Source organism: Coregonus lavaretus (assembly GCF_964263955.1).
Source record: "Coregonus lavaretus genome assembly, chromosome: 3".
Classification (NCBI taxonomy): Eukaryota; Metazoa; Chordata; class Actinopteri; order Salmoniformes; family Salmonidae; genus Coregonus; species Coregonus lavaretus.
Window position 1 is genome coordinate 34,390,199 of NC_139990.1, and position 12,391 is coordinate 34,402,589.

Here is a 12,391-nt window from a genome sequence, read left to right on the forward strand (position 1 = left end):
ATTCCTCCACTAACCTAACCCCTTTCCAATGTGTGTTAGGTTACCAGCCGGTTCTGGCACCCTGGCAGCAGAGCCAGATCGAGGCTCCTGCGGTGGATGAGTGGGCGAGGCGCTCGGAGGAGACATGGAACGCTGCACACGTCCACCTGCAGCGGGCCCTCCGACGTCATAAGGCGAGCGCCGATCTCCACCGCAGTGAGGGACCGGTGTACGCACCTGGTGATCGAGTCTGGCTCTCTACCAGAAACCTGCCCCTCCGCCTGCCCTGTCGGAAACTGGGTCGGCGGTCTGTAGGGCCATTTAAAGTCCTGGGAAGGTTGAACGAGGTGTGTTATAAATTACAGCTACCTGTTGAATATAAAAGTATTAACCCCTCGTTCCATGTGTCCCTTCTCAGGCCGGTGGTAGCTGGCCCACTCCAGGAAAGTGAGATCAGGGAGACTCCTCCGCCCCCATTGGACATCGAGGGGGCACCGGCATACTCCGTGAGGTCCATCTTGGATTCGAGACGTCGGATGGGGGGTCTCCAGTATCTAGTGGAGTGGGAGGGGTACGGTCCGGAGGAGCGGTGCTGGGTGCCGAGGAGAGACATTTTGGACCCGTCTCTCCTGACGGAATTCCATCGTGGGCACCCGACGCGCCCTGCTCCGCGTCCTCCGGGTCGTCCCCGAGGCCGGAGTCGGCGCACGTCTGGAGCCGCGCGTCAAGGGGGGGGTACTGTCACGGTTTCGGCCGAGGCTGCCTCTCTTCCTTGTTCGGGCAGGCTTCGGCGTTCGTTGTCTCCGGAATACTAGCTGCCACCGTTGTATGTTTCATGTTCGTTTGCTTTTGTCTGATTGTTTTCACACCTGTTATCATTTAGTGTCATTAGTGTCCTATTTAGTTCTCGTTGTGTTTGTCAGGTGTTGTGTGTTATTGTTTCGTGTACTGTCGTATTTGCTGGTCGTTTGACTATTTCGCTCGGTTGAGCTTACTACTCCACTGCGCTGGAGCGTATTTACGCACCTGTTTTCGTGCGCCTTTCTTTTGGTCGCCTACGTGCGTCGTTCCGCCTTCGGGCGAGTTTTCCTGTTTGCCTTATTGGTAATTTTGACTAAAGTCTTTTGGATTATTGACTTCGGTGTCCTTGCGCTTGATTCCACCCTTACACCCACCTACAGCCAACCTTGACAACGGGACTGTACTGGAGCGGGTCGAGAGCTTCAAGTTCCTCTGTGTCCACATCGCTAAGGACCTGTCATGGTACAAACACACCAACACAGTCGTGAAGAGGTCACGACAATGCCTCCTCCCCCTCAGGAGGCTGAAAATATTTGTTGGCATGGGCACTCAGATCCTCAAAAAGTTCAACAGCAGCAACATTGAGAGCATCTGGACTGGCTGCATCACCGCTTGGTATGGCAACTGCTCGGCATCCGACCGCAAGGCACTACAGAGGGTAGTGCGTACCACTGGGGTCGAACTCCCTGCCATCCAGGACCTCTATACCAGGTGGTGTCAGAGGAAGGCCCTAAAAATTGTCAGACAGAAAACGGTACTGGAGCACTAAGTCTGGGACCAAAAGGCTCCTGAACAGCTTCTACCCCCAAGCCATAAGACTGCTAGTTAACTAAATAGCTACCCAGACTATCTTTTTGGCTCTATACACACACACTGGACTCTACCCATACACTTACACATACTGACACTGACAATCCAACACATATAGAGTGCCTTCGGAAAGTACTCAGACCCCTTTACTTTTTCCACATTTTGTTACATTACAGCCTTATTGTTCTGCCCTCACAATGTGTAAGCTACAAAGTTTGGCAGACAGCTTACACTCTTCCAATAAAGAATAAGGAGCGATTGTTACCTTTTAAGAATCTTTAGTAGAATAGCTAATTTTCCCCAAACATCAGACACCCCCTGACCTCGGACACTTTCTAGCGGTTGGAGGACTGAATCACCTCGAGCTCAACATTTAAATGGACTGAAAAATAACGGTAAGTTTTGTGACTAACGACACCCTTTTAGCTAGCTGACCACCGATTTTCAGTGCAATTTATGTAAGTTAAGTTAGGTTTTGAGAGTTTTCAAAAAAGTTATATGTACACATTTTGTGGAACACGCTGCATATTGTAAAATTCGACTGCGCGACAGACCACAACTAATTTAATATCCAACTTTTTACCTCTGAAATATAGCTAACGGATTTTCTAATGTTGCTATCTTAGTTGCTAAATGTTGATAGAACTGCTAAGTAAGCAAAAAGGAAAGAAATTGTAAGTGTTAGATAATACATATCACGAAAACAGCTGCATGTTGTCAAGCTTTACCGTATCAAAATTGGAGTCCTCTGACGGAGGCGTTTTGCACAATCTGCAAAAATGTATTTGGAACTTTGAACCATGAACTTTTCGACACCTATCACTGTTGGCTATATTTCATCTTACAACAGCTACATAGAGGCAGTATTTAGTCAAATGGTACAATGTATGCATCAATATTACACTAATTGGGACACTAATTTTCATTACAGATAACATCAAACAAAAAACGTGGGTACACTTTCAGTTATTGTGAAAACTTTCATCACCTTTCAATGCCTTAGCTTTGAAATGTAAATGTTTATACATATTCAGATTGAGTTATCTTTCTAAAATGTGTATAGTATGCCAAGTTATTTAGCTACATGTATTTACCACTGCAGCATGGAGAAAGTCAAGAGGAAGCAGTGGAGTGAGGTGGACATGTTCCATGCCATGGAGGACTGCGGGGCAGGGATGGCTATCCGCCAGGCTGCCAAGGTTAGGCATCTTTTGTTTTTAGGAGATTACCATGTGTATGTGAATTTTATCTGCTAGTAACAGTTTTATTTTCTTATCTACCAAGGTGCATGGTGTACCTCGGCAGACCCTGGCGGACAGGCTGAGTGGCCGGGTGACCCATGGTTGTCGCAGTGGACCACCCACATTGCTTGCACCAGAGGATGAAAAGTCTCTGGTGCAGTACTGTATCTACTGCGCCAGCCATGGGTTCCCCTTCACCAGACAGAGGCTGATGAAATACGCCGACAAAATACGCAGGTATTTGGTGTTCTATGTGTTTATGTATGTAGAATGCTGGACTGACTGTTATCAATGTGTGTGATGTAAATGTGGATGTGTATGGTGATGCCAAAACAAACATTTTCATCCTGGATGGACAATTATATATTCTATTCTATTGTAGGTTTCGGCACCCAGGGGAAACAATCCCACCACTGGGGAAGAGGTGGTGGGAAATGTTCAGGAGGAGGCACAAGAACCTAAGCATGAGGAGGCCGGACACCCTGGACAGGGGGAGAGCTGAGTGTGCCACACGTCCGACGATGGACACCTTCTTCACTTCTTATGAGAAGCACTTGGAGGAGAGTGGGTTGAGGGAGAAACCCAGACAAATCTATAACTGCGATGAGTCTGGGTTTCGTAGCGACCAGAGCAGGCACAAAGTGCTGGCTCCCCGGGGCGCAAAACACGTGTACCAGCAGGCTCCGGGGACCAAGGAGCACATCACAGTGCTGGCCTGCTTCAACGCAACTGGGGAGGACATCCCCCCGTTTATCATCTACCCCAAGTGTTTCCCCGGTGGCCACTACACACTGGGAGGCCCCCCCCAAGCCTTGTATGGACGGTCAAGCAGTGGCTACATTGACGGGGACCTGTTCAGGAAGTGGTTTCAGCACTTCATTAAGTATGCAGTGAAAGAGCGCCCTCTCCTTCTCCTCTTTGATGGGCACAAGAGCCACATGGACCCGGAAGTGCTCGCGGTGGCACTAAGGGAAGGGGTTATACTTCTTTGTCTTCCACCACACTGCACCCATGTCCTGCAGCCGCTGGACGTGGCATACTTTGGCCCTTTAAAGGCTGAGTTCTCCAAGGTAGCTGGAGACCTTAGCCATTTTGACCACTCCTACATGGTAAACAAATCAGAATTTGCCAGAGTATTCCGCTACCCGTACCAGCGATGCAAGGACATGCGCTATGTGGTGGAAGGGTTTAAGAAGTGTGGCCTCTTCCCTTTTGACCCTTCAGCCATTGAAGGGTCCCGTTTAATGCCGTCTCGGACCCTACCGGGTCCCAACACCGCCTCTACTGGAACCAGCAGCACTGTGCTATCCATCAGCACCTCCTCCCCAGCGACCACAGGAGGACCCTCAGCCCCATCTCCAGTCCCAGCCCCTGCTCCAGTCCCAGCCCTAGCTCTAGAAGAGCACCCCCTAATAGAGGGGGGGCTGATAGCGAAGGACCTGGGGCACATCCTTACTGTCCTGAAGTATCGGCTGGACCGATACAGAAGACTCCCTGTGGTCGCCACATGCCTCACCGGGGAGGAATACACGCGCCAGTGGCAGGAGAGGGGTGAGAAGGAGAGGGCCGGGGCAGAGGAGAAAGAGCGTCGGGCAGCCCTCAGAACACAGAGGGCACAGGAGAGGGCTGCCATGGATGAGACCATTGACGCCATCGCCTCTGCTGGACCCCCTGCTGGAACCACTCCTGACAGCTGCATCACCACTGCCAGTGCCTCCCAGTGTGCAACACCTGTAGGAGCCGCCGGAGTCCCCAGCTGCAGAAGAAGGCCACATGCCTACTCTCCCGGCCACACCATCGTCGGCCCCTCAACCCCACCATTACAAACACCAGCTCCTCCAAGCCATCGTCGGCGGTTTTGTCCACCACCACCCCAATGCACACCACCCCCCATGTCTGTCACCACCAACACGGCCTCCTCTGGACCAACTGCCTCCTCCGTCTCCCCTGGTCACACCACCATAGCAGCCTCGTCTGGTGTCCCTGCCCCCTGCAATTTGAATACCACCACCTCCACAGGTAAACACATGTTAAATTACGAAAAAATGACTGTTTGTTATCTGTTTTATAAAACAGCAATGTAAAAAATATATATATATCTTTATATATCTACAGTAAATAGCACCAGCCCTCAAGTCATCTCCGCCTCCTCCAAAACCTCTGCAGCTTCCTCCAGAGGTATTGATGTAAAAAAGTTGAAAAGGGTTTTCATGCAACATGCTCTGTCTAACACTACTTTTTCTCAAACTGCAGCACAGAAAAGGAAGAGAAAAGCTCCACCGGTCACATCTGTCACACCACCCATGGCACCACTCTCAGGTACTTCATAATCTGTTTTTCTCGCTCTCTCAGTTGTATCAATTACTATTGTTGTTGAAGAACTTCTACATTTTGCAAAACCATATTAATCAATTTGTATTATTATTTAATTTTTTATAAAAGAAGACACCACCTGCTGTGCTCGCTGCGGGGAGCGTGATCCGCCTGCAAGCTCCTCTCAGGAGTGTAGATCCGAGGTGCCATGGGTGTGCTGTGACTTTTGCCAGCACTGGTTCCACTGCAGGTGTGTGCAGTGGGATCAAGAGGTAGCGGTGGAGCTGGATTTTTATTGTGATTTTTGTGACAATATAGGGATGGAGGTCGAGATTTAATTGTTTGTTTTGTTTGTGTTCATATGAAATTATTTATTTGTTCAAAAAAATAAATGTCTAAAATATAATATATATATTTATTGAACCCATCTTGTGTATTTCTTCCTTTACTTTCCAAGTGCACCTCTGCAACACAAACTCCAACAGTGTTTTCATTGTTTTATGTTAATGCACATAACTGAAATTAAAGTGTATTTGATGTAAATTATTAATACTCATATTTCATTTGGTTACAACACTGAATATGTTGGTGAAGAACCATTTTTTAAGAGTCCACAAGAGGGCGCACCGGGCTACGCAATGAAAAGTTGACAGGCAAATCATTATTTTTTACCTGAAGACTAGCCAACTAGTCAACTATCTAGTAAACACTTCGGGTACGTGGTTGGTGTCTCTTTTTTCAACAAAATTAAACGGATATATCTTGTAATTGAACAAAATAGTAAGGTGCCCAATAACTGGGGGCCGTATACAGATAATACGGGACGTATTTTTTTGCTAAACCGCTTATCAAAAGCAGATAACAGTAATATTTTCAAATGAAATGTCAAACTTGCTAATTGCTAAACCGTTAGCTAACATTTTTACGACACCAATAATCACAAAACATTGAAGGCTTGATCACAAGATAACACTGTTGAAGGTAATATATTTCTTAAACGCTGTTGAATATGACGATAATACGGGATTCTACGCTATATATTTGTTTGTAAAACTGTAACAGATACAGAAAGGAGAAAATGTATTAGAAAAGTCACTATTTACATTCACACAAATGGATACAAATAAAGAACAGCATTTCTATCATGAGCTAGCAACAAGAAAATAAGCCTAGCTAGCCAACATGACCTTGCAAAAATGATGACAATTTACATCACAGGAAAGGTGCCACAAAACATATACACACAATCTAAGTGTCCACATAGCTTAATAACTATGTTTTAGCTCTTTCACAAGAGATATCTGAACACTTAAAAGATACATCCAAAACCCAAAGACGCTAAATTCCGTCACGAAACGTTAACTAGCATGCTAACACACAATGTTAAGCGATAGTTAGCGCAATTAGCTTAGCATAATCGGAACTTAGAAAACTAGAATAAACATGTAAAAAGCAAATATTCTAGAAACTGTCACACTCTGGCTCTGGGGACTTTATATGTTGAGTCAGGGTGTGTAGATTCCGTGTGTTTATGTGCTGTGTTTTGAGTGTCTAGTTGTTCTATGTCTAGGTTGGCCTGAGTGACTCCCAATCAGAGGCAACGAGTGTCAGCTGTTTGCTGGTTGTCTCTGATTGGGAGCCATATTTAAACTGTCGGTTTTCCTTTGTGTTTTGTGGGTTCTTGTTTCGTGTTGGTTGTGTTTGACCGTTTACTGTCACGTTACCGTCTTTTGTTGTTTTGATCGCGTTTCACTAAATAAATGAGTATGTTTGCCTGCAACGCTGCGCCTTGGTCCTCATCTTTGGTAGACGACCGTGACAGAAGAACCCACCAAAACTGGACCAAGCAGCGAGTCGAGGTGCCATCGCCAGGGAGATCCCTAGCAGATCTCCGTGGCAGCCTCGACTGGGTCAAGCCGAGGGAAGAGCAGAGAGAGTGGACGTGGGAACAATGGAGGAAGAGCCTCGACTGGGTCAAGCCCATTGAGGAGCTGAATAGCGGGAGTTGGAAGCAGAGGAGTGAGAGTTGGGCGAGAAGTATAGAGGCCTGGCCCACGGGGAGGAGAGAACCCCAGAAATTTTTTAGGGGGGGGCTCACGACGTGGACGACGGGGCAGCAGGAGGCCGCGAAGGAGCGGTCCAGCGGGTGTGCAGAGGAGGCCGCCAGGTTAAGGGGGCCACTGGTCACAGAGGAGAGGGAGAATGTGGAGGCACGGCGAGAGGTACTGGGGTGTGTTACCAGTCCGGTCCGGCCCGTTCCTGATCCCTGCGTAGGGCCAGTGGTGTGTGTCCCCAGTACGGTCCGGCCTGTTCCTGTTCCTCGCAACGAGCCTGTGGTGCGTGTCGTCAGCCCGGCCCGGCCTGTTCCTGCTCCCCACACCGAGCCTATGGTGCGCTTCGTCAGCCCTGTCCGGCCTGTTCCTGCTCCCCGCACAAAGTCTGTGGTGCGTTTCGTCAGCCCTGTCCGGCCCGTTCCTGCTCTCCGCACCAAGTCTGTGGTGCGCGTCGCCAGCCCAGTCCGGCCCATTCCTGCTCCCCGCACCAGGTCTGTGGTGCGTTTCGTCAGCCCTGTCCGGCCTGTTCCTGCTCTCCGCACCAAGTCTGTGGTGCGCGTCGCCAGCCCAGTCCGGCCCATTCCTGCTCCCCGCACCAAGTCTGTGGGGCGTTTCGTCAGCCCTGTCCGGCCCGCTCCTGCTCTCCACACCAGGCCAGTGGTGTGCGTCGTCAGTCCGGTGAGGCTCGTTCCGGCTCCACGCACCAAGCCAGGGGTGCGTATCGTCAGCCCGGTCCGGTCCGTTGCTGCTCCACGCACCAAGCCAGAGGTGCGCATCGTCAGCCAGGTCCGGTCCGTTCCTGCCTCACGCGCCAAGCCAGGGGTGCGCGTCGTCAGTCCGGTGCCTGATCAGGTACTGGTTAGCTGCTCCACAACGGAGCTTAAGCAATCCGCTCCGTCGATGTCCAGTCCTGATCCAGTCAGCGGGGTCAGACCGGACCAGGGGCGCTACGGGGGGATTATGGAAGGGTGGTGGTCAAGCCCGGAGCCGGAGCCGCCTCCGAGGAGGAATGCCCACCCAGCCCTCCCCTGTTTGGGGTTTTTGTTGAGGCGCGGTCGCAGTCCGCGCCTTTGGGGGGGGGTACTGTCACACTCTGGCTCTGGGGACTTTATATGTTGAGTCAGGGTGTGTAGATTCCGTGTGTTTATGTGCTGTGTTTTGAGTGTCTAGTTGTTCTATGTCTAGGTTGGCCTGAGTGACTCCCAATCAGAGGCAACGAGTGTCAGCTGTTTGCTGGTTGTCTCTGATTGGGAGCCATATTTAAACTGTCGGTTTTCCTTTGTGTTTTGTGGGTTCTTGTTTCGTGTTGGTTGTGTTTGACCGTTTACTGTCACGTTACCGTCTTTTGTTGTTTTGATCGCGTTTCACTAAATAAATGAGTATGTTTGCCTGCAACGCTGCGCCTTGGTCCTCATCTTTGGTAGACGACCGTGACAGAAACACAACTTGAATTAGCAAAAGCATGTTCTAATAACTCAAAAGTACTTACAGACTTATCTTTAACCAAGGCCTAGTAAGATGGAAAAATAGAGCTTGTCTGTCTGTTGTTGTTGCTCGGATTGTTCTGACAGGAAATAGCTCAGAACCGAAAGTTAGCAAATTATAAGCTGCAGTAGCAGATTTCGCCACTAGATGACAACATAGGGCAATATAATCAAACCAAATTGTATGGGCCGAATACAACAGGTGTAGAGCTTACAGTGAAATGCTTACAAGCCCTTAACCAACAATGCAGTTTTAAGAAAGAATACCAAAAAAATCACAAAAAAAGACAATATAAAATAATACGAAATAAAAGTAACAAATTATTAAAGAGCAGCAGTAAAAATAACAATAGCGAGGCTATATACAGGGGGTAACCGGTACCGAGTCAATGTGTGGGGGCACCGGTTAGTTGAGGTAATTGGGGTAATATGTACATCTAGGTAGAGTTATTAAAGTGACTATGCATAGATAATAAACAGAGAGTAGCAGCAGCGTAAAAGAGGGGTGGGGGGGAAATGCAAATAGTCTGGGTAGCCATTTGATTAGATGTTCAGGAGTCGTATGGCTTGGGGGTAGAAGCTGTTTAGAAGCCTCTTGGACCTAGACTTGGCGCTCCGGTACCGCTTGCCGTACGGTAGCAGAGAGAACAGTCTATGACTAGGGCAGCTGGAGTCTTTGACAATTTTTAGGGCCTTCCTCTGACACCGCCTGGTATAGAGGTCCTTGATGGCAGGAAGCTTGGCCCCAGTGATGTACTGGGCCGTACACACTACCCTCTGTAGTGCCTTGCGGTCGGAGGCCGAGCAGTTGCCATACCAGGCAGTGATGCAACCAGTCAGGGTGCTCTCAATGGTGCAGCTGTAGAACCTTTTGAGGATCTGAGGATATAATACTTTGTATAGAAGTATAGCTATCAGAACAGATTCTAAAATGGATTAAAAATATATATATATCCTCAGCAATCTACACACAATACCCCATAATGACAAACCGAAAACAGGTTTTTAGAAATTTAAGAAACTCTAGGGGGTTATGGGGCAGGATTACGACCCACCATTTGAAAAGATAAATGTCTCCTCTTCCATAGTCCACATAGATAAATGTAACCGACCGCCTTGATTCGGTCTTATGCAGCAACATTTGAAATTGTGTTTTTTACATTGGATAAAAGCAGAGACACAGAGCTACAAAATGGTACACTGCATTTATGGGAAAAATGGGAAAGTAATTCTGCTTTGAAAGTTGATAAACTTGTAATCTCACTTTTGAGAAAATGGCCTTTGAATGTTTTGGTACCTAGTGAAGAGCTGTTCTTTGTCTACACCCATTCAGTATCGTTCACACCCTCTTAAGCTTTGGCCCACCCATCTCGTTTCGCTCTCGGAGTGTTCAGAGCGCACACTTGATGCTCTGGCCGATGAGTAGGGTTGATCGGAGCGTTCTGACCTCACAACGGCAGTCAAGCATCCAAGCTAACTGGCTATCATTGGCTAGATTGCTATTTACATTCAGATACACAATTGGGATTATGGTTAATTGTTTACAATTTAATTATGCTTTTTTGCCAACGTTTACTGACACCGGCCATATTCAACGGGTGTTGTGCGTTCGTAAATTCATCAGTTATTCTACGTTCTAGCATACGCAGACTGAATTTACAAACGCACCCGAAATGGTTACTTGCATAGTGGAGTCTTTTGTAGTTAGCTAGCTAGGTAAACAATTAACCTAGCTAGGTAAACAACGTGTAAGATCATACAAGTCAATAATGTTAGCTAGCGAGCCAGCCAGCTAATGTTAGTTATCTAGCTAATCAATGTCCCATAATCCCAACTCATGACGTTACTACCCTGCATGAATCTGCTGGTAGCTAACCAACTCGGTTCAATGTTAGCTAGCTAACATTAGGCTCTAACTAGCAAAGCAAATGGCTCTGAGATACGAATAATAACATCATACATGTAATGCTAGCTAGCGAGCCAGCTAGCTAACAGTACACTTTATCTTGAAATGAAACCACTTTCTGTCAAAATTACAAACGTGTAATATCTGAAAATGTTTCTAGCTAGACTATCTTACCCATATAGATCATGTATGATGGACGCGTCTCCCTGTCACGGATGCCAGGGTTGCCCTTAGTTTGAAGATGTTATCTGGAGACAGATGTTTTCTCCATCTCTTTAGTTATTATACTCTAATTCCACTGATTTCAAAACTCGATCCTCCAGAAAGTGGAGAGCAAACACTTATGCAGCTCCACTACACAATACATTTAAAAAAAGCTGCGTTAGACAGGATTACCTACACGTACTGACCAGCTCAAATAGACAGAAACCTTCTATATGGCAGACCAATCCGAATTCCTCTATCGGCATGTCCAGCCCACTCATTATCTCAGCCAATCATGGCTACTGGGAAGGTTGCTGTCTTTTTCTGTGGCTTAACCAACTAGGCTCGTAATTTAACAATTGTATTCGTATTTACAGATGGCATACACGTTTGTTATTAAGGCACATGAAAGTTCACATGTTCCAGAAGGCATTTCTGCCAAAAGAGTTTACGTTCAAATGGCTCTCCTGTGAAGTAGTGACCCGCAACATACGCCTAGTTTCCTGAAACGTGTCACAAATGGACAATTCATTTTACAGCATCAGAACCTCAAAGTAACAGATTCATATAGTAGTTTAACATCTTCCAAGAATAGCTTTTCATATACAGTATGTAGCAGAAACAACATGTAATTCATATGAGAATATCAATTCATAAACTGTAAAAGTCCCACAAATCCTCCATTATGAAATGGGCCCCTGCCCACAGGCGAGTTGCAACATACTGGGCCATGACAGACGGAGAGGGGACAGGGGAGACTTCACCTCCCCCCTCCCCCTCCCCCTCCCCCTCCCCCTCCCCCCCATTAAAAAAATTTATAATACGTTGAATGAACCAATTTGTAAGTCGCCCTGGATAAGAGCGTCTGCTAAATGACTTAAATGTAAATACCGGCCTTCGCCTCTCCCGAGCCCGTTGGGGAGTTGCAGCGATGAGACAAGATCATAATCACAAAAAAATTTAAAACATTAAAAGGATCTCTCTGTACTTTGCTCCGTTTATCTTTGCCTCGATCCTGCAGTCCCTGCAGCTGAAAAACATCCCCACAGCATGATGCTGCCACCACCATACTTCACCGTAGGGATGGTGCCAGGTGTCCTCCAGACGTGACGCTTGGCATTCAGGCCAAAGAGTTCAATCTTGGTTTCATCAGATCAGAGAATCTTGTTTCTCATTTACCTTTTGGCAAACTTCAAGCGGGCTGTGATGTGTGTCTTACTGAGGAGTGGCTTCCATCTGGCCACTCTACCATAAAGGCCTGATTGGTGGAGTGCTGCAGAGATGGTTGTCCTCCTGGAAGGTTCTCCCATCTCCACAGAGGAACTCTAGAGCTCTGTCAGTGTGACCATTGGGTTCTTGGTCACCTCCCTGACCAAGGCCCTTCTCCCTCGATTGCTCAGTTTGGCCAGGCGGCCAGCTCTAGGAAGAGTCTTGGTGGTTCCAAACTTCTTCCATTTCAGAATGATGAAGGCCACTGTGTTCTTGGGGACCTTCAATGCTGCAGACATTTTTTGGTACCCTTCCCCAGATCTGTGCCTCGACACAATCCTGTCTCTGAGCTCTACAGACAATTCCTTCGACCTCATGGCTTTTGCTCTG

The 12,391-nt window shown here is 47.5% G+C and overlaps 1 protein-coding gene and 1 long non-coding RNA gene across 3 annotated transcripts; both read left to right on the forward strand.

The window, feature by feature from the left end:
* Positions 1-1,886: 1,886 nt before the first annotated feature.
* Positions 1,887-2,886, forward strand: LOC311125439. Its single transcript, XR_014612877.1, has 3 exons — positions 1,887-1,985; positions 2,522-2,540; positions 2,693-2,886. It is a non-coding gene; the product is annotated as an uncharacterized lncRNA (long non-coding RNA).
* A 1,091-nt stretch (positions 2,887-3,977) lies between these two features.
* On the forward strand, positions 3,978-5,567 carry LOC311110041 (uncharacterized protein). Of its 2 annotated transcripts, none has more exons than XM_084152964.1 (3): positions 3,978-4,850; positions 4,947-5,150; positions 5,274-5,567. In XM_084152964.1, the coding sequence occupies exons 1-3, from the start codon at positions 3,998-4,000 to the stop codon at positions 5,480-5,482; spliced, it is 1,266 nt and encodes a 421-aa protein (XP_084009090.1). In that variant the 5' UTR covers positions 3,978-3,997; the 3' UTR covers positions 5,483-5,567. The 2 variants fall into 2 exon arrangements, with proteins under 2 accessions (XP_084009090.1, XP_084009091.1); XM_084152965.1 differs by having other exon boundaries at positions 5,277-5,567.
* Positions 5,568-12,391: the final 6,824 nt, after the last annotated feature.

Bases quoted from the DNA above. Each gene is read 5' to 3' on its own strand.
- LOC311110041 (XM_084152964.1), top strand. From the start codon at position 3,998: ATGCGCTATGTGGTGGAAGGGTTTAAGAAGTGTGGCCTCTTCCCTTTT. The intron at 4,851-4,946 runs GTAAACACATGT...ATATATCTACAG, and splicing joins GAATACCACCACCTCCACAG to TAAATAGCACCAGCCCTCAA. The intron at 5,151-5,273 runs GTACTTCATAAT...TTTTTATAAAAG, and splicing joins ACCCATGGCACCACTCTCAG to AAGACACCACCTGCTGTGCT.